The sequence below is a fragment of the Eptesicus fuscus genome, chromosome 7, assembly GCF_027574615.1.
Source record: "Eptesicus fuscus isolate TK198812 chromosome 7, DD_ASM_mEF_20220401, whole genome shotgun sequence".
Lineage (NCBI taxonomy): Eukaryota > Metazoa > Chordata > Mammalia > Chiroptera > Vespertilionidae > Eptesicus > Eptesicus fuscus.
In genome coordinates this window covers 1,033,483-1,056,617 of record NC_072479.1, presented here as the reverse complement: position 1 = coordinate 1,056,617, position 23,135 = coordinate 1,033,483, and the positions used below count along the sequence as shown (strand labels likewise).

General features: G+C 44.8%; 1 protein-coding gene across 1 annotated transcript in view; it reads left to right on the top strand.

The window, feature by feature from the left end:
- LOC103304095 (chromatin remodeling regulator CECR2) overlaps positions 1 to 22,306 on the top strand; it is a 205,141-nt gene extending 182,835 nt beyond the window's left edge. The window contains exons 9-19 of the mRNA XM_054718673.1: positions 12,026 to 12,155; positions 12,583 to 12,620; positions 12,702 to 12,793; positions 13,019 to 13,145; positions 13,979 to 14,367; positions 15,678 to 15,806; positions 15,995 to 16,835; positions 17,666 to 17,668; positions 18,394 to 19,810; positions 20,989 to 21,100; positions 21,933 to 22,306. Coding sequence (XP_054574648.1) covers positions 12,026 to 12,155; positions 12,583 to 12,620; positions 12,702 to 12,793; positions 13,019 to 13,145; positions 13,979 to 14,367; positions 15,678 to 15,806; positions 15,995 to 16,835; positions 17,666 to 17,668; positions 18,394 to 19,810; positions 20,989 to 21,100; positions 21,933 to 21,938 — 3,284 coding nt within the window. The 3' untranslated portion in view covers positions 21,939 to 22,306. The remainder of the gene's footprint in view (positions 1 to 12,025; positions 12,156 to 12,582; positions 12,621 to 12,701; positions 12,794 to 13,018; positions 13,146 to 13,978; positions 14,368 to 15,677; positions 15,807 to 15,994; positions 16,836 to 17,665; positions 17,669 to 18,393; positions 19,811 to 20,988; positions 21,101 to 21,932) is intronic.
- Positions 22,307 to 23,135: the final 829 nt, after the last annotated feature.

Below are 23,135 nucleotides of genomic sequence, written 5' to 3'. Positions count from 1 at the left end.
TTTGAATACTGACCAATATTTATATTCTTTTAAATAAATGTATTTTTAAAGCTTTCTTATTTTTTTTAAAGCTTTCTTTTAAATATCTTTTTATTGATTTCAGAAAGGAAGGGAGAAGATAGAAACATTAATGATGAGAGAGAATCATTGACCAGCTGCCTCCTGCACACACACTAGGGATCGAGCCCACAACTTGGGCATTTGTGCTGACAGGGAACCGAACTGTGCCCTCCTGGTTTATGGGTCGACACTCAACCACTGAGGCACACTGGCTGGGCCCAATGTGCATGTTTACTCCCATTCCTATGTAGTTCCTTCTATTTCTTAAAAGGTTAACCCAGCCAAAACCGGTTTGGCTCAGTGGATAGAACATCAGCCTGCAGACTGAAAGGTCCCGGGTTCGATTCCGGTTAAGGGCATATACCTTGGTTGCAGGCACATCCCCAGTGGAGGGTGTGCAGGAGGCAGCTGATCGATGTTTCTCTCTCATCGATGTTTCTAACTCTCTATCCCTCCCCCTTCCTCTCTGTAAAAAAATCAATAAAATATATTTTTTTTAAAAAAAGGTTAACCCAATTCCTACCTTGATTGTTTCTTCATTCTAAAATCCTTAGTACATTTATTCTGCAGATTTAGCCTTTGTCTCTGCCTATGTAGTATATCCAACTTGTAAGATTTAGCATGTTTTAATTCCAGTGTTAGACTTAAATTCCTCTAGATGGTAACTGTGGCTTTTATTTCTTTTCTTTTTTAAGTGGGATTACCACATAACACCACTGTAATTTTCAGTGGGGTTATTATTGGGTACACTATTGTCAGTTTGAGTTTTAATTTATACAGACAGGTCCAAAATTATTTTTGTGGCTTAGTTTCTATACCTGCAAGATTATATCTGTTATAGATTGTTCTTTAAATCAACATATTTTTGGAACACCCATTCTCTGCCAGGCACTGTTGTGGAAATATATCATGGAGTCTACGTTGTAATAGTGGGTAAACAGTAAACAAATATTGAAAAACCATATATAGTGGTGAGTAATCTCAAGAAAAATAAAACTGGTTTAGTGATATAAGGAGTAACATAAGTACCATTTTAAAAAGATTAAGAGAGCCTTCTCTGAAAATGTGACATTCAATAATGAAATGAGTGTCATACATGACATGATATTGTACATATAAAACCCTAACGCTCCATGAAAAAACAACTAGATTTAATTAACAAATTTGGCAACGTTAACAGGATACAAAGTTAACACCTAGAAATCTATGGCATTTTTATGCACCAATAATGTCCTCTCAGAAAGAGAAACTAAAAAAAGCAAAACCACCTTAGTCTGTTTGGGTCAGTGGAAAGAGCATCAGCCTGTGGACTAAAGGGTCCAAGGTTAAATTCCCATCAAGGGCATGTATCTCAGTCGCAGACCCAATCCCTGGCCCTGGTCCAGGTATGTACGAAGGCAATAAATCAATGTGTGTGTGTCTCTCTCTCCCTTCACTCTCTCTAAAAATCAATAGAAAATATCCTGTGAGAATTAATCAAAAAAAATTCCCATTAATGATTACTAAATAAATAAATAAATAAATGAGATATTTAGGAATAAACTTAACCAAGGAAGTAAAAGACCTGTACTTAGAAAACTACATGACATGGGAAAAAAGAGATAGAGGAAGATATAAACAATTGGAAGAATATGCCATGTTCATGGATTGGTAGAATCAGCATCATTAAAATATCCAGCCCTAACCAGTTTGGCTCAGTGAATAGAGCGTCAGCCTGCGGACTGAAGGGTCCCAGGTTCAATTCCAGTCAAGGGCATGTACCTGGGTTGTAGGCACATCCCCAGTGGGAGGTGTGCAGGAGGCAGCTGATTGATGTTTCTCTCTCATTGATGTTTCTAACTCTCTATCCATCTCCCTTCTTTTCTGTAATAAAACAATAAAATATATATTTTTTTAAAAAATCCATACTATCCAAAGCAATCTATAGATTCAGTGCAATCCCTATCAGAATGCCAATGGCCTATTTCACAGATCTAAAACAAATAATCCTAAAATGAATATGGAACCAACAAAGACTCTGAGTAGATGCAGTAATCTTGAGAAAGAAGAATAAAGTTGAATGAATCACAATATCAAGTTATACTACAAAGCCACCATAATCAAAACTGTGTGGTACTGGCATAAGGACGGGCATATAGATCAAATGGAACAGAACAGAGAACCCAGAAATTGACCCAAGCCATTAAATTTGATTAATATTTGACAAAGGAGGCAAGAGCATACAATGGACTCAAGGTAGTCTCTTCAATAAATGGTGTTGGGAGAAAACCAAGATGGCAGCATAGGTAAACACCTAAACTGCTGCCTCGCACAACAATTTCAAAACTACAACTAAAAGACAAAACGTACATCAGAACCACAGGAAGGCTGGCTGAGTGGAAATTCTACAACTAGAAGGAAAGAAAAGCACACTGAGACTCAGAGGAGCTGCAGAAGGCAAAGATACAGAGGCCCGTGCGCGGAGAGGGCTGGCAACTGAGTGTGCGGCTGGCTTTTTCAATCGGGAGGGAGACAAAAGCTCCCGACTGCTCTGAACTCCAGTTCCAGGTGAGACTCTGGGGACCCAAACTCATACGGAGAGAAACTGGACTGTCTGGCAGCGGGCGGAACTCGAGGGCAGCTTTCTCTCAGAGGTGCTTGCAGCGATTACCACAGGACACTGAGACATGGGGGCCTATTAGGGCAGGGCTGATGGGAAACCAATGCTGTCTGCTCTGCCCTGAGACTCATGGCAATATGTTTACAGATACATCTCCAAAGGCAATGGAAACTTATGAGAAAATAAACAAATGGGACTATATCGAAATAAAAGGCTTCTGCACAGCCAACGAAACCATCAACAAAATGAAAAGGTAGCCCACTGTATGGGAGAACATATTTGACAATGTCACATCTGATAAAGGGTTAATATCCAAAATATATAAGAAACTCATAAAACATAACAAAAGAAAGACAAACAATCCCATCAAAAAATGGACAAAGGACCTAAACAAAAGACACTTATTCAAAGTGGACATACAGATGGCCAGGAGACACATCAAAAAATGCTCAAAGATCATTAGAGAGATGCAAATTAAAATGACAATGCGGTATCACCTCACATCTGTCAGAATGGCTACCATCAACATATCAACAAATGGCAAGTCCTGACAACAATGTGAAGGAAAGGGAACCCTAGTACACTGCTGGTGGGAATGCAGACTGGTGCTGACATGATGGAAAACAGTATGAAGTTTCCTCGAAAAATTAAATATGGATCTGCCATTTAACCCAGTGATCCCACTTCTAGGAATATAGTCTAAGAAACCCGAAATACAAATCAGAAAGAATGAATGCCCCCCTTTGTTCATAGCAGCACAATTTACAATAGCTAAGATGTGGAAATAGCCCATGTGCCCATCAGTAGACAAGTGGATAAAAAAACTGTGGTACATTTACACCGTGGAATACTTTGCAGCCGTAATAAAGAAGAATCTTTTACCCTTTGAGACAGCATGGAGGGATCTGAATGGTATCATGCTAAGTGAATTAAGTCAGTCAGAGAAAGACAATTATCACATGATCACACTCATGTGGAATCTATAATAATAAAAGCATAATATGCAAATCGACTGAACAGCAGGACAACCTTCTGGATAACCGCACTATGACACCCACTGGCACCAGGCCAGCCAAGGCAGGTGCGATTCGATTCGTCGGGGGCCCAGCCATTGCTCCACAATCACCCCCAAGAGGGAGGCCCAGGCCACCGACTGGCGGGGTGTGGTGGGTGGGCGGGGCCTCCCCCTCTGGGGCACGATTGATTGCATGATTGCCCTGTAGAGGGAGGCCCTGGCCATCAGCCAGCCAGGCTATCAATAAATCTAGGTGCTCCACAATCACCCCAAAGAGGGAGGCCCAGGCCACCAACCAGTGGGCTGCAGTGGATGGGCGGGGCCTCCCTCTCCGGGGGGCAATCCATCATAAAGCCCTGGCTAGGTGGGTGGGGCTTATCTCTTTGGGGCGATCAGTTGCCTCAAAGAGGGAGGCCCAGTCTACCTGTCAGTGATGCTACAGCGGGTATGCAGGGCCTCCCTCTGCAGGGCAATCCATCGAGGAGCCCCGGCTGGGTGGGCGGGGCCTACCTCTCTGGGGCAGTTGATCCCAGGGCTCCCAGACTGTGAGAGGGCACAGGCCGGGCTGAGGGACCCACTTTCCCCCACCCACCCCGTGCACGAATATTGTGCACCAAGCCTCTAGTCTAAGTAATAAAATAAACTGATGAATGGAGTGGATCCAGAGAAATGGAAATATGGAAAAGATTGGGAAATCTCAGAGGGAAGTTGGGGGAGGGTTGGTGTGTGGGAGGTAATCAACCAAGTAGCTTGTATGCATATATGCATGGCCTATGGACACAGACAATGGGGCAGTGAGGGCCTGGGTTGGGGGGAGCTGGCTGGAAGGGGAAGTGGGGGGGAATAGGGACATATGTAATACTCTCAACAATAAATAATTTTTTTTTTAATAACTGTGGTACATTTACACAATGGAATACTTCTCAGCTGTAAAAAAGAAAGAACTCTTACCATTTGCAACAGCATGGATGGACCTGAAGAGTACTATGCTAAGCAAAATAAGCCAGTCAGAGAAAGATAATTGTCACATGATCTCACTCATCAATGTGGAATCTAATGAGCAAAATAAACTGGTGAATAAAATAGAACCAGCGACATGGACACATGGAACAGGCTGATGTATTTTAGAGGGAAGGCAGTTTGAAGGGCTGCTTAGGCCGCTCAACCACTCACTATGACGTGCACTGACCATCAGGGCGCAGATGCTTCATCCGGTAGGTTAGCTTGATGCTGGGGTTCGGCTGATCAGGCCTGAGCAACATGGGCCCAACATGCCCTGGAGTTCTCCTGCAGTCCCTCCCCAGCTGGTCAACCTCCTGCAACCCTCCCCAGTCCTGATTGTGTACCAGTGGGGTCCTCGACCTGACCTGTGCCCTCTCCCAATCCAGGACCCCTCGGGATATTGGAGAGCCACTTTCAGCCTGATCCCAAAGGCCAGGCTGAGGGACCCCACTGGTGCACGAATTCGTGCACCAGGCCTCTAATCCTATCTAATAATAGACAAATATGCAAATTGACCATACCTCTGACACACCCACAAGCCATGCCCATTATCCAATCAGAGCGAGTATGCAAATTGACCCAAACCAAGATGACTACAGCCACAGAGAGCAAGGTTTCCTAGGTAACAGAGGAAGCCAAGCTTTCTGCCAGCCATTGCAGGCTAAGCCTCCACTCAAGCTACAAAGTTTCAATTATAGAAGGTAAACAAATTCAAACAAATGGCGGCAGAATGGAGCTTGAGAGAGCAGGCCAGGGTTGCCGCCGGCAACAGGGAAAGCAAAGCTTTCCGCACACCCTGGCCGGGCCCACCCGCTTAAGGCAACAAAGTTTCAATTATAACCCCAACACAAATGGCTGCCAGCCTCGGAGGGAGCCCCAGGCTTGGCTCTGCTCCAGGCTACAAAGTTTCAATTGTAGAAGGAAAATAAATTCCAGATACCAGGGCCTCTGCTTGCATTGCCAGGGGGCGTGGCCAGCCTGCAAACCACCACAGGCCCCTCGCTCAGGCCGCCTCATGCCCCAAGGGAACCCCACCCTGATCAGGGACACCCTTCAGGGCAAACCAGCTGGCCCCCACCCTTGTACCAAGCCTCTATCCTATCTAATAAAAGAGTACTATGCAGATTGACCATCACTGCAACACACAATATAGCTGCCCCCATGTAGTCAAAGATCCTGCCCCCATGTGGACACGAGATGGCCAGCAGGAGAGGGCAGTTGGGAGGCACCCGGCCTGCGAGGGAGGGCATTTGGAGGTGATCAACCCTGCAGGAGAGGGCAGTTAGGGGTAACCAGGCCGGCAGAGGAGGGAAGCTGGGGGCAAACAGACTGGCAGCAGAGTTGTTAGGGGGTGATCAGGCTGGCAGGCAGAAGCGGTTAGGAGCAATCGGGAAGGCAGGCAGGCAAGCAGTTGGGAGCCAGCAGTCCTGGATTGTGAGAGAGATGTCCGAATGCCCGTTTAGGCTCGATTCCAGGGATCGGGCCTAAACGGGCAGTCGGACATCCCTTGAGGGGTCCCAGATTGGAGAGGGTACAGGCTGGGCTGAGGGACAACCCCCCTCCGTGCACGAATTTCATGCACCAGGCCTCTAGTTGATTTATAAAAGAGCTGTAGATATCCATGTATTAATTTTATATCCTGCTACATTGCCAAATTCATTTATTAAACCTAGTAGTTTTTTTTTATGGAGTCTATAGGGTTTTCTATGTACAATATCATATCATCTGCAAATAGTGACAGTTTTACTTCTTTTCCAATTTGGATGCCTTTTATTTCTTCTTGTCTGGATTAGGTTCTAATTGGTCAGTTTCTATGCCAGTCAGCATCAAAAGCTCCGCCTCCTAGGCAGCCATTAGCTCCTCAGAGTTCACCCAGATTTGGTTCTGATTAGTCCGTTTCTATGCCAGTCAGAGTCTACAGGCCTATCACCAGTCCTGATCAGAGAGGCGAGGCTGATCAGCAGCCACCTTGAAGGCCTGGAGAGAAAGAGGCTTACTACTGGCCAGGCCCGGAGAGAAAGAGAGGCAAGGGCTGATCAACAGCTGCCACAGAGTCTGTTGATCAGACTCTGCTCCTCTCTCCAGGCCTCTCTCCGAGCCTGATCTGCAGCCCCCTCAGCAGTCAGTGCTGGGTCACCACAGCAACCCAGCCCTAACTTCAGAACTGACTTCCAGTGTTCAGTCGAGCCTTTGGTTGTTTACGGTCACTGCCTTTTTATATATACAGATTAGAAATCTTACCTAAGGAAAGAAATTTTTCAGGAACTGTTTTTAGGGGAAATGAAGAACAGCAGTAAATTAGTGGGCATGCTGTTAGGTTGAATTGTAGGTGTGGAGTAATCAGTTTAGAGAACCTCTATTTCTCTCCAGGGAGAATAACCACAGCTAAAATCCCTATAAAAGATGAATAGAAATTAGATTTTGAAAGCACAATGGACAACATCACTGTGAATACTAGTTGGTACATGCATTAGACAAAAAATATATATATTTAGCATTATCCTATATAATAAAAAGGTGATATGCAAATTGACTGTCACCCCAACACACAAGATGGCCACCCCCATGTTGACACGAGGGCCGACAAAGGATGGCAGTTGGGGGCGATCAGGCCAGCAAGGGAGGGCAGTTAGGGATGACCAGGCCGGCAGGGGAGGGCAGTTAGGGGCAATCGGTCCAGCAGGAGAGGGCAGTCAGGGGCGACCAGCCTGGCAAGGGAGGGCAGTTGGGGAAAACCAGGCCTGAAGGGGAGGGGAGTTAGGGGCAATCGGGCCAGCAGGGGAGCAGTTTGGCGTCGATATGGCTGGCAGTGGAGTGATTAGGGGGTGATCAGGCAGGCAGGCAGGTGAGCAGTTGGGAGCCAGCAGTCCTGGATTGTGAGAGGGATGTCTGACTGCCCTCAAGGGGTCTCAGATTGGAGAGGGTGCAGGCTGGGCTGAGGGACACACACACACACACATGAATTTCGTGTACCAGGCCTGTAGTCAAATATAAAAAGGGATTGTAAATATAAGGGGCAAATAATCTTGATGAAAATATAGGCGGATTCAAAGGAAACAAATAGAACTCTTACAAATGTAAAATATGATTATTGGAATAATAACTTAAAACCAGCTTACAGTTTAGGTACACATCAATAAGAATCAGCAGACTGGGGGATGGGAACAACCAAGTAGAGGTCAATGGGGTAAAAAGGAGACATGTAATACTTTAAGCAATAAAGAATTTAAATTTTTTTTTTTTTTAAATCATCAGGCTGGAATATGTATCTAGGGAATTAGATGAACTCCAGCACTGAGCATTCAGTCATGGAAATTATAGGGGGATAGAGATTGATATATTAATTGTATAAAATTTACATATGCAGAAACACCATAAACAAAGAGAAAAGACAAACCATGGAGTAGAAAAAGAAAATTTTCATGCATAATCAAAAAGATTATTTAAAGCACTTATCCAAATCAGTAACAATTCCAAAATCCACCCAAGACAGGCTCAGTGGCTAGAACATCAGTATGTGCGCTAAAGGGTCCAGAGTTCGATTCTGATCAAGGGCACATGCCCAGGTGTTGGGCTCAATCCCCAGTGGGGGCTTGCAGGAGGCAGCCGATCAGTGATTCTCTCTCATCATTGATGTTTCTATCTCTCTCCCTCTCCCTTCCTCTCTGAAGCAATAAAAATATGTTTAAAAAATTCCAAAATCCACAGGGAAAAAAGGTCAAAGTATGCAAGCAGGAAATTCACAGGAGAGGGTTGCTTTAGTGGCCAATAAACTGAAAATTTGTACATTGTCATTTGAATCAGAAAAATGAAAATGAGCCCTTGCCAGTTTGGCTTAGTAGATAGAATGTCAGCCCACACTGTAGGGTCCCAGGCTCGATTCTGGTCAAGGGCACAGATCTCGGTTACAGGCTCAATCCCAGTGCAAGAGGTGGACAATCAATGTGTCTCTCACTTCACTATTTTTCTCTCTGTCCCTCCCCCTCTCTTCCACTTTCTAAAAACGAATGGGAAAATATCCTCAGGTTAGGATTGACCAAAAAATAATGAAACCATCAAAATTCCAAGTCATACCCATTAGTTTGGCAAAATGCTAACTTTTATCATACCAACTGAGGGTGAGGTAACTAAAATCAATATTGAAAAAATAGTTATAGCCCTTAATAGCTATAGCACTTTGACAATGCCTAATAAAGTTATCCTCTGTACTTCTCTATCTAGCAATTGCACTGCTGGATTTGTATCATAGAGGGCTTTCATGCATATGCATAAGAGGAGTTTTTAAAAGAATGGTCATTATAACCTACTAGAGGCCCGGTGCACGAAATTCGTGCACGGGGCTAGGGGGTGTCCCTCAGCCCAGCCTGCACCCTCTCTAATCTGGGACCCCTTGAAGGATCGGGCCTAAATGGGCAGTCGGACATCCCTCTCACAATCCAGGACTGCTAGCTCCCAACTGCTCACCTGCCTGCTTTCCTGATTGCCCCTAACCGCTTCTGCCTGCCAGCCTGATCACCCCCTAACCACTCCCATGCCAGCCTGATTGATGTCTGACTGCTCCCCTGCCAGCCTGTTTGCCCCCAACTTCCCTCCTCTGCCGGCCTGGTCACCCCTAACTGCCCTCCCCTGCAGGGTTGATTGCCTCCAACTGCTCTCCCTTGCAGGCCTGGTGCCTCCCAACTGCCCTCCCCTGCTGGCCATCTTCCGGTGGCAATCTTGTGTCCACTTGGGGGCAGGATCTTTGACCACATAGGGGCAGCTATATTGTGTGTTGGAGTGATGGTCAATCTGCATATTACTCTTTTATTAGATAGGATAGAGGCCTAGTACAGGGTTGGGGGCTAGCTGGTTTGCACTGAAGGGTGTCCCGGATCAGGTGGGGGTTCCCTTGGGGCATGGGGCAGCCTGAGTGAGGGGCCTGTGGTGGTTTGCAGGCCAGCCACGCCCCCTGGCGACCCAAGCGGAGGCCCTGGTATCTGGAATTTATTTACCTTCTACAATTGAAACTTTGTATCCTGGAGCGGAGCCAAGCCTCCTGCTCGCTCCATGGCCGGCAGCCATTTCTGTTTGGATTTGTTTACCTTCTTTCTTTTTTTTTCTTTTTTTTTTTAAATATATTTTATTGATTTTTTTACAGAGAGGAAGAGAGAGGGATAGAGAGCCAGAAACATCGATCAGCTGCCTCTTGCACACCCCCTACTGGGGATGTGCCCGCAACCAAGGTACATGCCTTGACCGGAATCGAACCCGGGACCCTTGAGTCCGCAGGCCGATGCTCTATCCACTGAGCCAAACCGGTTTCAGCTGGATTTGTTTACCTTCTATAATTGAAACTTTGTAGCCTTGAGTGGAGGCTTAGGCCAGCAAGGGCAGGTGAAAGCTTGGCTTCTTCTATCGCCTTGGAAACCCAAGCCTTCCTCTTACTTTCTCCATGGCTGTAGCCATCTTGGGTGGGTTAATTTGCATATTCACTCTGATTGGCTGGTGGGCGTGGCTAGTGGGTGTAGCGGAGTTAGGGTCAATTTACATATTACTCTTTTATTAGGTAAGATAATAATAAAAGTGTAATATGCTAATTAGACCAGACGTCCTTCCGGATAACCTCCCGGACAAAGCCACGGGGGCCGAAATAGAAGTGGCGGCAAGGGCCATGTTAGTGGCGGACGGGGGCCAAGACCCTTGCACAAATTTCATGCATTGGGCCTCTAGTCCTACATAATAAAAGCGTAATATGCTGCTGATATACTATGACATGCACTGACCACCAGAGGCCAGACGCTGCTAGGGTCCGGCCTATCGGAACTGAGCAAGATGGGCCAGACACGCCGTGGAGCCCTCCCGTGATCCCTCCCTGGCTGGCCAACCTCCCGTATCCCTCCCCAGCCCTGATCATGCAACGGCGAGGATACACCTGCGGGGTCCCTCAACCTGGCCTGGCCCTCTTGCAATCTGGGCTGAGGGAGACACACACACACACACACACACACACACACACACACGTGCACAAATTTCATGCACTGGGCTCTACTATTGTTATAAATTGCAAAAAAAGTTGCAGTCAACTAGAAAAGGATTATTATTATTAAGTTGAGAAATACTGTATTAAAGTTAAAGTGGAAATGTTAAGCTTTGAGAGTTTGGTAGATGCATGGGTAATTCATTAGTGTACTTATACTTTAAGCTTGAAGTCATTCTCTTTTTTTAAAAAAATACCAACAACAGTTTTTAAAGTTGATAGCAAAGTGCCATTGATTAATCAAAGCAGATACGCTAAGTTTATAAATAAAAATAATGTAGGAACAGAAACACAAGTCAAATGGAACTTAACAAGGAAAACACTTTGCGGAATCATGTCACCCTGATAGCAATGGAAGACATGGGGCCTATCCCTTAGGGAAGAAAACAAGATCTATCCTGGCTTCTCCCTTCCGTTTTTGTGTCTGAAATTGTTCTTCATCCCTTTGCGTTTCTCTTTCTCCTGACCTTCTGATTCCCTACTGGCATTGAGTGCCCGATGGACATATTTATGAGCCAGAAAAAAAAAAATCATTCCTGCCTCATACCTGCCTTCCAGTTCTATGCCAATTCCAGCTGGCATCTTTTCCATTGTTCCCAGCCAGATGTGGTAAGGGTCAGCTGTTAGGATCGGTTGAAGAGCATAGACAATGGATGTGCATGGATGCCTTTATAAACCTTGAGAATTTGTAGATACATATAAAATCCTGTATATGTTTGATTTGAGAGTCTGGCCCTACAAATGTATGTTACTTTTTTTGTTTTTAATATGTTTTTATAGATTTTTAAAAAGAAAGGAACAGGGGGAGAGACATCAGTGAGAGAGAACCATCAATTGGCTGCTTCATGTACACCCCCTATTAGGCATGTGCCCTGACTAAGAATTGAACTGGCATCCTCTCGGTGCATGGGACCGCGCTCAACCAACTGAGCCACACCAAGCCAGCACTGTATGTTGCTTTTTAGAGAGAAAAAGGAAAGACCTCTGGTAGTGACAAGGATAATCCCTCCTCATTCAGTCTTCTATTTTTTTCTTTTTCTTCTAATTTCATTATTCTTCAGCCTTGCTCTTTTCCCTTCCCACATTCAAGTGCTTGCCTTACCACATCACTCAACTTGAACTCAGTATGACTAAGATGAAACAGTATTCCATCTATAGAATCATCATAATTGCCAAAAAGAGACTGGCAAAGGAAGCACAGGTGAATTCATGATACTACTTTGTGATCTTTATTTCTTCCTTCTTTTACAATGATAAGGATATTTAATCAACATCTTAAATAGAGAGTGCTTACTTAACTCACTTGTACCATGATGCTTTGTGTCCATTGTAGACCGAGCTAAAAGGAGAAAGCTCAGGGAAGAAAGGGCATGGCTGCTGGCTCAAGGCAAGGAGCTCCCCCCAGAGCTTTCCCACCTGGACCCTAATTCCCCCATGAGGGAAGAAAAAAAGACTAAAGACCTGTGAGTATTTAATGATACTAACAGTAGCAACCTGTAACATTTATTAAGCACTTGGGCATTGTGCTAAGTACTCTCTCATTTAATCCTTAAAACAACACTCTTTGGTAGGTAATATTACATCTTCATGAGCTTCTCATTCTATTTTATGCTTTTTTGGATTCTTTATATCACAAATATTCATTAGAGTAAAGTAAGACCTAGGGAAGAATGTGCTATTAAATAACTAACATAATGATAATAAAATAAGTTTTGTGTCATCTATGCTAACCCTCATCTTTGGAGTGTTATCACTGTTATAAACTTACCATTAATAAAAATTATTGGATCTATTCCAAAACTTGGTGCAACCAACTATGTCTGTGTTTGAATTAAGAGAGTTAGAGAGAGAGATCAGAGTTACTATTAATTTTTTATTTATGATTTACAGCTTTGAGTTGGATGATGATTTCACTGCCATGTATAAAGGTCAGTTCCATTCTCAACTATTGTGTTTCTGATAAAAATACTCCTATGTGAGTTTATTAAGCTCTCTTCTTTGGCTCTCAGTTCTAGATGTGGTAAAGGCTCACAAGGATTCCTGGCCCTTTTTAGAACCTGTGGATGAATCATATGCCCCAAATTATTATCAAATTATTAAGGTAGCTAAACCTACTGTGCAATTACACCTATCGTGATGTTTGTTTTTTGCTCTTGCTTTTTGTTGTTGTGTTTTGCTTGAGTTTATTTATTGTTCCTTGAGGGTCAGGGTTGCTGATCGTATACACCAGGCTTTTGAGCAACTCAAAACAGTATGATCCCTTTGCCTTATATTGGTTATGAGATATTTTCTCCAGCATATTGTAATTAAATGTGTCCTGTTTTAGGTCCCAATGGATATTTCAAGCATGGAAAAGAAACTAAATGGAGGCTTATACTGTACCAAGGAGGAATTTGTAAATGACATGAAGACAATGTTCAGGAATTGTCGAAAATATAATGGGGAAAGTAGTGGTAAGTGGGGCAGGGGTTTGCTCTGGGTGCACATTGGCTGAATTATTGTAACCAAGAATAAAATGCCTTTTAGAAATATACATTTTGGCCCTAGCTGGTTTGGCTCAGTGGATAGAGCATTGGCCTGCGGACTGAAAGGTTCCAGGTTCGATTCCAGTCAAGGGTATGTACCTTGGTTGCGGGCACGTCCCCAGTAGGAGGTGTGCAGGAGGCAGCTGATCAATGTTTCTCTCTCATTGATGTTTCTAGCTCTCTATCCTTCTCCCTTCCTCTTTGTAAAAAATCAAAAGAATATATTTTAAAAATAAATAAATAAAAGTGCTGGGATTGGTCTTTCTAACCACTTACATAACATGTGTCAGGAATTCTCTCCTATCTCACACGAAAGGAGAGTGCAGCTGGTGGCAACTAGGCTCAGGTTATTTCTCGTTCTCCTACAGGCCAGTCTAGGTCCAGTTTGTATTTGCCTCCTTAACACAGTGTACCACTGAGGATAACTCTACCTAGATAGAGCTGATTCTTAAATCATCTTGAGAAGCATACTTGATTAGCTGTCTGTGGGTATATATGGGTCAGGTATAGAAACGTGGAGTCATTTGTGCAGTGGCTCAGAGTGCCTTAGTTTAAAACCTAAACAGATTCAGTGATTATATTTAGTATTTTTACTGGCTTAGTCTAATGGTTTCTAGAGTCACTATCAGCCATGCAGCCTAGAGTCTCTTAAGACAGAAACTCAGTTTGCCCCAATAGCATCTTTTGTTTATCAGTAGGACATTTGTCTTTGTGGCCTATAAAAACTGTAGCTAGAGGGCAATTCTTGTATCTTCCTGTAGAGTATACCAAGATGTCGGATAATTTAGAGAGGTGTTTCCATCGGGCAATGATGAAGCATTTTCCTGGCGAAGATGGAGACACAGATGAAGAATTTTGGATCAGAGAGGATGAAAAGCGGGAGAAGAGACGGAGTCGGTCTGGGCGAAGTGGTGGAAGCCACATTTGCACCCGCTCCAGGGACTCCGAAGGGCCCAGCAGGAAACAGCAGCCTGTGGAGAATGGAGGAAAATCATTGCCACCTGCACGCAGAGCTCCCTCCTCTGGGGCTGGTCAGAGTGTCAGCTCTACACAGCTCCCTCCGAAGGTGGGCACACCAAGTAACCAAGGCCTTCCTCGTCCCCTGCATTATGGTGGGATGCCCAACCAGGCACCCCTTTTAAACCAGATGGTAAGAAATAGCAGAAATTCTGCTGAGGTTTATCCTAATTGGTGAATTCAGAGGAAAGTAAACCCTTTTCAGTTGGCTCCTCTTCCATGATAATTTTGCTGTATATGGGTGCTTTCCCCCCCCCCCCCCCTCATCTGTCCTTCCTTTATTCTTCCTTTATTTTAAACTAGAGGCCTGGTGCATGAAAATTCATGCACTGGAGGGGGGGGTGTCCTTCAGCCCGGCCTGCCCCCTCTCACTGTCCAGGAGCCCTCAGAGGTGGGAGGTGACCCGGCGATCAGGGGAAGGTGCAAGCCTCAGCTGGCCCTGGTTACCTGAGCCTCAGGCGGCCCTAGACAGCTGGGCAGCCACCATCCGAGGCATGCCTGCACCTGGGGCGTCAGCTGGGCAGCCGCCATCCAAGGCTTGCCTGCCCCTCAGGCCAGCCCTGGGGGGCTGAGGGGACTGGGGGACTCTGGAGGTAGGCGTGCAGAGCGGCTAGACCCACCTGGGGGCGAGCCCGGCCGTGCTGCACTCCGCCACCTCGGCAGGGCTGAGGGGACTGGGTGCCGCCATCTTGTGGCTGAGGGCGTTGCCATCTTTGAGGTCATGGCAGTCAGCATATTCCCTCCTTATTGGCTTAGGCACCATCTTTGTGAGGGTGTAACAGTCAATTAGCATATTCCCTCTTTATTAGATAGGATCCTGTTTCTTAATCATTTGAACCACACATTATGAACATGGAGGGGAAACTGAATAAAAATGTCTCGAGTCTTATTATAAATAAAGCACAGAGGTACAGCCCCAACCCTGTACACCAACAAAAGGTCTTGTGTTCAATTCCCAGTCAGGGCACATACCTGGTAGGTTGTGGGTTTGATCCTTAGGGTATATACAGGAGGCAACCAATCAATTTTTCTCCCCCTTCCTCTCCCTCTCTCTAAAATCAATAAATACAGCCTTGGGTGAGGATTTATTTAAAAAAAAAGCACAGAGCAACATACAATACATAGGATATACAGCCTATCTGTGATATTAAAATTTCATGGTGGAGGACAGTTAGGGGGGGATATTAGCTAAAAAGGCTCTTGGCAGTGAGGGGCCAATAATGGAAAAGATAAACACAAGTTTGTCTCTCCTAGAGAGAGAAAGTGCTTTGGGCTCTGGAACTAGTCCTACTCTGGGTGAGCCCGTGTGCCACCATTCTTCCCTTCCTTGGTTCTCTGTGCTGGGTCTATTATGTTCATCTTCAGGAAAGTCCTTATTTTCTTTCTAATGTCTATGCTTCCTTTCCCCACCCCCACTCCTTGCCTTTACTCAATACCCTCCAGAGGCCAGCAGTACCAGGAACATTGGGCCACCTTCGAGGGTCAGATCCTGCCAGTGTGTATGTCTCCTCCAGAGTCCCAGAGCCACACCCTGGGGAGCCTGCGCAGCAGCATCCACCTTTTGCCTTGCAGGTAAGTAACCTACTCATTACCTGGAGGTATAGAGAGTCTCCAAGTTAACTTTTAGAAATGCAGTGTCTAACCAGGTTAAATTTAATTATCTCCTATTCTTATAGAGTCTATAGATGAAGCACATTACAAGGGATACCTGATTCTATGGGTCTGGTGAATGCCGCTGTCTTCTCTTTTCTTGTTGCCAGCCTCCAGTTGGAATTAACAAGCATCGAGGACCCAGGCTGGGCACGCCTGAAGAGAAGCAAATGTGTGGGGGGTTGAGACACCTTTCTAACATGGGATCACATCCTGGTTCCTTGCCTCTTGGGCAGATGAGTGGCCCCAGTCAGGATAGAAATATGTATCCCCCAACTCAATTCCAGCCAGGATTTATTCCTCCCAGGCCTGGAGGGGTTCCAGCTCGACCCCCAGACTTTCCTGAAAGTTCAGAAATTCCTCCTAGCCACATGTACCGATCATACAAATACCTGAATCGAGTATACCCTGCTGTCTGGAATGGGAACCACAGTGCTGCAAACCCAAGACCCTTAGGGCCAGATGAAAAGCCCCTCGTGGGGCCAGGACCGTCCCACCTGCCTCACACTCTTGGTCACATGATGGATTCCCGAGTGATGAGACCTCCTCTTCCTCCAAACCAGTGGACTGAACAATCAAGCTTTCTACCTCATGGCGTTCCTTCTTCAGGGTACATGCGGCCACACTGTAAATCTGGTGGGCATCGGTTACAGCCACCTCTAGCACCCAGTCCCCTGTTTGGAGCACCCTCCCAGGTTCTGAGAGGGGTGCAAGGAGGGGACTCCATGATGGACAGCCCAGAGATGATCGCCATGCAGCAGCTTTCCTCACGCGTTTGCCTGCCCGGTGTGCCTTACCACCCCCGACAGCCTGCTCCCCCACATTTACCTGGCCCTTTTCCACAGGGAGCTCACTCAGCATCAGTTAGTGTGCCAGCCCCCAAGCCTGCCTTGGGGAACCCTGGGAGGACACAGGATAACAGTGAAATAGAAGAGCCTGAAAATGACCGAGGTAATTTAGTCACTTTTATCCTACTTCTGGCCCTCTAAGCTATTCATTCATGAATAACCTTTTTACACAATATCAAGCCAAATATAAACTGATTTTCAGCCTCTTTTTCTTGAACTACTCATGGTTGGGCCAATCGTGGTATTGTTTTTGATCCAAAGATCCAAAAGGATTTCTGGCAATAGTGATCACTACACAAATGAGTGCCAGGCACTCTTTTTGAGGCTTTTAGATAATATTAACTCATTTCATTCTCAGAACAAGCCTTCCAAATAGCTGCTATTATTAGTCTTGTTTTTACAGATGGGAAATCCAAGATACAAAGATAGTGGATGATTTGTTCTGATCTACCTAGTAAGTGGTGGAACTGAGATTTGAACCCAGACAGACTGGATCCAGCATCCACAATTTTGTTGTTGTTGTTGTTATTGAATGTATTTTTATTGATTTCAGAGAGGAATGGTGAGGGAGAGAGAGAGAAACATCAATGATGAAAGAGAATCATTGATTGGCTGCCTCATGCACACCCATTACTGGGGATCAAGTCCACAGCCCGGGCTTGTGCCCTTGATCAGAATGGAACCCGGGACCCTTCAGTCCCCAAACCGACGCTCTATCCACTGAGCCAAACCATCTAGGGCTGCATCCACGTTTTGAATCGTGACATCAAACTGCCTTTAAATTTTCTTGTCCTGGAAGTTTATCATTATATGAAATAAATTTTCAGTATTTTACTTAAGGTCTAATTATTTCTATTCTTTATTCCCTGGACACATACCAATATCTACTCAGAATGAAGAATAGTGAGATTTCCCCTGGCCAGAGTGGCTTAGCTGGTTGAGTATTGTCTCGTGCACCGAAAGGCCTGCGGGGTTTGATCCCCAGTCGGGGTATGTGGAGGAGGCAAACGATCGGTGTTTCCCTCTCACATTGATGTTCCTCTCTCTCCCTCTCCCTTCCTCTCTTTAATGTTTTTTAATAAGATATTTTCATTTCATTCAATAAATATTGATTCCCATTTTGTGCAAATACTGAGGGTATGTTGGGGAACAAAATAAAGTCACTGTGGAGCTTATGCTCTGATAGGCCACAAGTTGGGGACTGGCCTCCTGTGAGCCATCATTCCCTGGTCTTCTGACTGTGTCAAGTTTTAGAGCTTCCCAGCCTGGTCTACAATTCTTCTAGTAACAACCATACCCTCCTGCCATACTCCACATGCATCTAGTTGGAGTCCATGAGCCATGAGTCATCTCACACCCATCCACTAATCTGTCAGTGACCACACAGGAAGAGGAAGAACATCTTGGCAAAACTTTTGAGTAGCTGTAGAGTTGCTAGATCTTGCCTCCTGGTCTACGAAAGGGAGTGTATAAGGGTCTCAACATCGTGACTCCTTTCAGGGATTCTCAAATTTTCTAGCTGAGGCTTGAATGACCACACATCCACCTCAACCCTGACTCCCCTTATCTGACTGCTTATCATGTTCTTTTCATTATTACCTCCATTGGTATTGTCGTTTCAGCTATTGAATTGTTCTTTTGTCCTCCATTTTCTTATGCAGATCCCTTACCTGGGCTTGAGAAGCCACCAAGCATTGGTGCCTCAGAGGGGGTGTACCTCAAACAACTACCTCACACTACACCGCCCTTACCGACCAACTGTACCAGGCAGAGTTCGCCACAAGAAAGGGAAGCAGAAGGCCCAGAGCTCAAAAATGACTCCTCAGCATCTGAAAACAACTGTCAGGCAACAAAGGGCAAAAATACCTGGCCCTCGGAAAGTGGCTACATCAGCCCAGCAGCCCAGGGATGTATGGGTGACCTCTCCACTCTGGCAAATCGAGGAGCTCTGCCTGAAAATGGAGTGGTGGTTGAAGTGCCCACTTGTGGATCAGAAGGGAAGGGCCTTGGTGGCAGTGGTACAGAAAAGCCACTCTGCCCCAGAGGTAAAACATTGCAGGAAGCCATTTTGTGTTCAGGACAGAACCCAGCTACACCTCCCAGTGCAGACCCCAATTTGATGGAAAGCACTGTCAGTCAGTTTTCTCCCTTGTACATGCCTGGCCTGGAATACCCAAATTCAGCAACACATTATCACATCAGTTCAGGCCTGCAAGGTCTTGGCCCTGTGATGGGAGGTAAACCCTCAGTATCACATCTTCAGCATTTTCCCCCTAGGGGCTTTCATACTAACAACCCTCATTCTGGAGTCTTTCCCCATTATCGCCCCCACCAAGGAATGAGGTATTCCTACCAGCCACCACCTCAGCCCTCCTACCATCACTATCAGCGAACTCCTTATTACTCGTGTCCACAGGGCTTTTCTGATTGGCAGAGACACCTTCATTCCCCGGGAAGCCCAAGTGGGCTCCCACCTAGCCAGCCTCCCCCTCCAAGACCCCTCTTCTCAGATAAGAATGCCATGGTTAATCTACAAGGCTGTGAGACGCTGAATGCTGCCTTAACTTCCCCAACCTGCATGGATACAGTGGCTGCTAAGGTCATTGCAACTGATGGGCAGAATCCTGATCCAGAGGAAGAGAAGCCAGATGAATCCATGGAGAGGCCAGAGAGTCCCAAAGAATTTTTAGACCTGGACAACCATAATGCATCTACCAAGCAACAGAGTTCGTTGTCAGCCAGCGAGTATCTTTATGGGACTCCTCCTTCACCTCTGAGTTCAGGGATGGGGTTTGGTTCATCTGCTTTTCCACCTCAGGGTATGATGCTACAAACAAGGCCTTCCTATACACCTCACCGGCCAGCCAGTCATCTCCAGCCCAGGGCATATTCTTCCCCTGTGGCTGCTCACCCACCTCACCATCCAGTGGCTGCCCAGCCCAATGGCCTCTCTCAGGAGGGCCCCATCTACCACTGTCAGGAAGAGGGCCTGGGCCACTTTCAGGCTGTAATGATGGAACAAGTAGGCACTGGAAGTGGAATAAGGGGACCTTTTCAAGAAACGTACAGACCATCAGGGTAAGATTGCATTTGATTTATTTTTCCCTGAAAAAAAAAAGTACGATGTTAGTTTTTAAAAGAAAAATGACCTTAGGAATGAAGATAAACTTCAGTGGTCTTCTGGGACCAAGAAGAGCATATAATTGTTGATATGGAGACTTAATGGAAATGTATTAGCCATGAAGTTTGATTTTTATCTTTGGTATTTTTCCCCCCTCATGAAAATGAATTGGCATTTAAATGACTGTTTAGTTAGATTTTAATACTGGAAACATGGTGGCCACAGTTTGTGAGCTGTAAGCAAGGGCTTCAGCGTTGTTTCTGAGTTCATATACTCTGATTAAGGCAAAAGAGGTCCCTCAAACCCTGCAGGGCGACAGGACATCCTATTCAGGTTTTACTCCTCATATCAGTTAAAGTTATGAGGCCTAATCATAAAACCAATGTTATCCAACTTAAAAACCTACATTCCCCTCCCTAGCGCCAACCTAAGAAAACCTTACCTTCAGACCCTCCTGCATTTACCATTTTGTCATATTTGTTTTCTACCTCTCTAAATATGTTTGGGGTTTTTTTTTTATGTTTTGTTTTGTTTTTTGCCTTTTTTCCTAAGCCATCCTAAAGTAAGTTTTAGATATCATGATCCTTTATCCCTAAATACTTCCACATGCATATCCTAAGAATAAGGATCATTGTCCTGGACCACAATCTTAAACTATTCATCACACCCAAGGAAAAGGATATTAATAGTATCTAATATAGAGTCCTGATTGCTCCAGTTGTTCCCAAAATGTCTTTTATAGCTATGTTTCTTTGTTTTGATTTTTTTTTCATTCAAGATCCAATCAAGGTTTATGTATTTACATTTGGTTATAATGTCTATTTAGTCTCTTTTACAGCATTCATCCTATCATTGTATTGTTTTCTTTTGTCTTCAAAGAGCCGTGGCAAGTTCTCATGTAGTGTCCCAAATTCTGAATTCTTACTGTTTGTGTTTATAGTCTAGTTAAACACTAAATAAGTGGTCATGTACTTACTACATCATACCCTAGATGCACATAATGCCATTTTTGTCCCAGTATTGATGATTTCCAGTTTAAACACCTTGATAATTAATGCAGTAGCTGGCTGAGATTTTCATGATTAAAGAATCTTTTTCCCTTCAATTCTTAACTGTTCCTCTCTCATGGCTATAGAATGCAAATGCATCCAGTCCAGTCACAGTCCTCTTTCCCAAAGACTCCAGCACCAGCAACATTGCAGAAAGAGCTGCCACCACATAAGCCCCAAACACTCTCTCTTGATCAGGTAAGAGGCGCCAAAAATTAGAGCTTTCTTTATTCCTGCAGGTGGTAGTAGGAGAGAAGTACATAGTCCCCATCCGCATTGGGAATCCACTGATGCGGAGAGCTGACTTAAGTTATACATGGATTTTCAACTGCACGGTGGGTCGGCACCTCTAACCCCACATTTTTCATGACTTCATTGCTATTCTGAAAAAATATATATTTTAAGATGTCCTGTTGATACAGACACTTTTCCCAGAAAGTGCTGCAGGCCCTGTGCTCGAGGTTGACTCAGCAGTGGAAAGATCAAGAGAAGGCCTCTGGAAGTAGCTTCTCTACTATTGCCACATGTTCCTTTTTCCTTTACTTAGGTAACCAGCTATTTGGAGATTATTTAAACTTTATTTTTCCAAACTGGCCACCAGCATGTATTTTGATATAATCCCTTGCCTATTTTATCCTTTCTACCTATTTGATTTTTGAGGGACGAGGCAATCAGATTTTTAAATAATAGTAGCTACTTTTGAGTGCTGCTTCGGTCCCTGGCACTGTGCTAAGAGCTTCTCCGTGCAGTCTTCTCTCACTCATAGTCTCTCCCTCGGCCTCCGCAGAGTAGTTGTCAGTAGCAGCAGCATTGTCATTGCTGGTGTACACGAAGTCTGTAGATGCTGGTAGGGTTTGAGTGGGAGGTCCAGCACTGCTGAGCCCCTCTGGAAGTAAAATGGATGGGGAAACAAAATCCAGCCATTTTCCCAGATTACAAGAACAGGTCTTTGGCTTATTTAATTTTTTTTTTTTAACAATTAACACAAATATAAATTTTGTTTAAAACATCCTTGTTTTGCTTTTCCCAGAGCTAGTCCAAGGAGGAAATAACCCCTAAGAAAACAGAAAGCTGCACATGAATACTGGAACATGGAGAATTTCAGGGAACAATCCTCGCCCATCTTTATTCTTGTCGCCCTGCCGTGTCCCCTCACAGTGTACCACCTCATGCCATCCAGGAGCTGGAGCCATACCCACAGCCCTAGAACCACTCTGCTCAAATAATTTAACACACAGCCTGCAAGAGTCCTGGTCAGGGATCTCTGCATGGCTGGTAGTCACGACCAGATGAATGGTGGGTAGTGCTGGCTTCCAGGTCCTGAGACTTGTTCAGGAAGACCATCTAAAGCTTGGGAGGGGCACGCATAAGCATGGAAGGGAGTGGTGCTTGTAAACTGTCATGAGCAGCTAAACTCAGGTATATATTGGGGAAGGAACTACTCATGGTACTGTCTTTGGGGCTGGGTCCAGTTTACAGAATTGTCACGTTGCCTTTTAAAGTAGTTTTTGTTGGTGGTGGTGAATGTATGTACATAAACTGGGAGGTGGGCAGGAATCTGGAAAAAATGGAAGTCCTGACTATGGTGGGCACACCACACTGGAGTGATCCTTCTCTGTTTACAGTCACATCACACTGAATAGATCAGCCCAAGAGAGTTTTATTTCACTGCCCCCTAACTGTTCAGTTTCTCAGTTCAGAGGCAGAGTCTCTCACGGCCTTCCCAAAGTTTCCGTCCAGAAGGGAAGACCGGCTGCCCTTTTGTCTGGTGGCCCAGGTCTTAGACGGGGAGATCAGTGCCCTTCCTAGTTTGCCACCAGCTCGACCAGAGCTGTAAACCAATTTCTGGAATTGGGATCACTGGAGTATTTTCTTCTTAGAAGAGACAATGATTTATCCTCTTCATAGACCTGCTGGGACTATGATCTGGAAGGCATCACACAAAGCTTTCTGGCACAAATCACATTTTGTGGAAGTGACTACTCAGGTTTGTTTATGTTAGTATCAATAAAGAAATTGCACAGTTTTGAATAGGGAAAATGTATTTTATAGGTTTACAGTTAGAATTTAGTAATATTTCACTATAGTCCTTATTTTAAATGTAAAATAAGTCATGGTGATTTAAAATAGCTATCAAGAACAAGTTCTTGGGAATATTTGTTGTATATGTGATAGGAAACAATTTTACAGTATTACTTTATTACAGTTTTAGAAGTGAATTACACTGGATTCT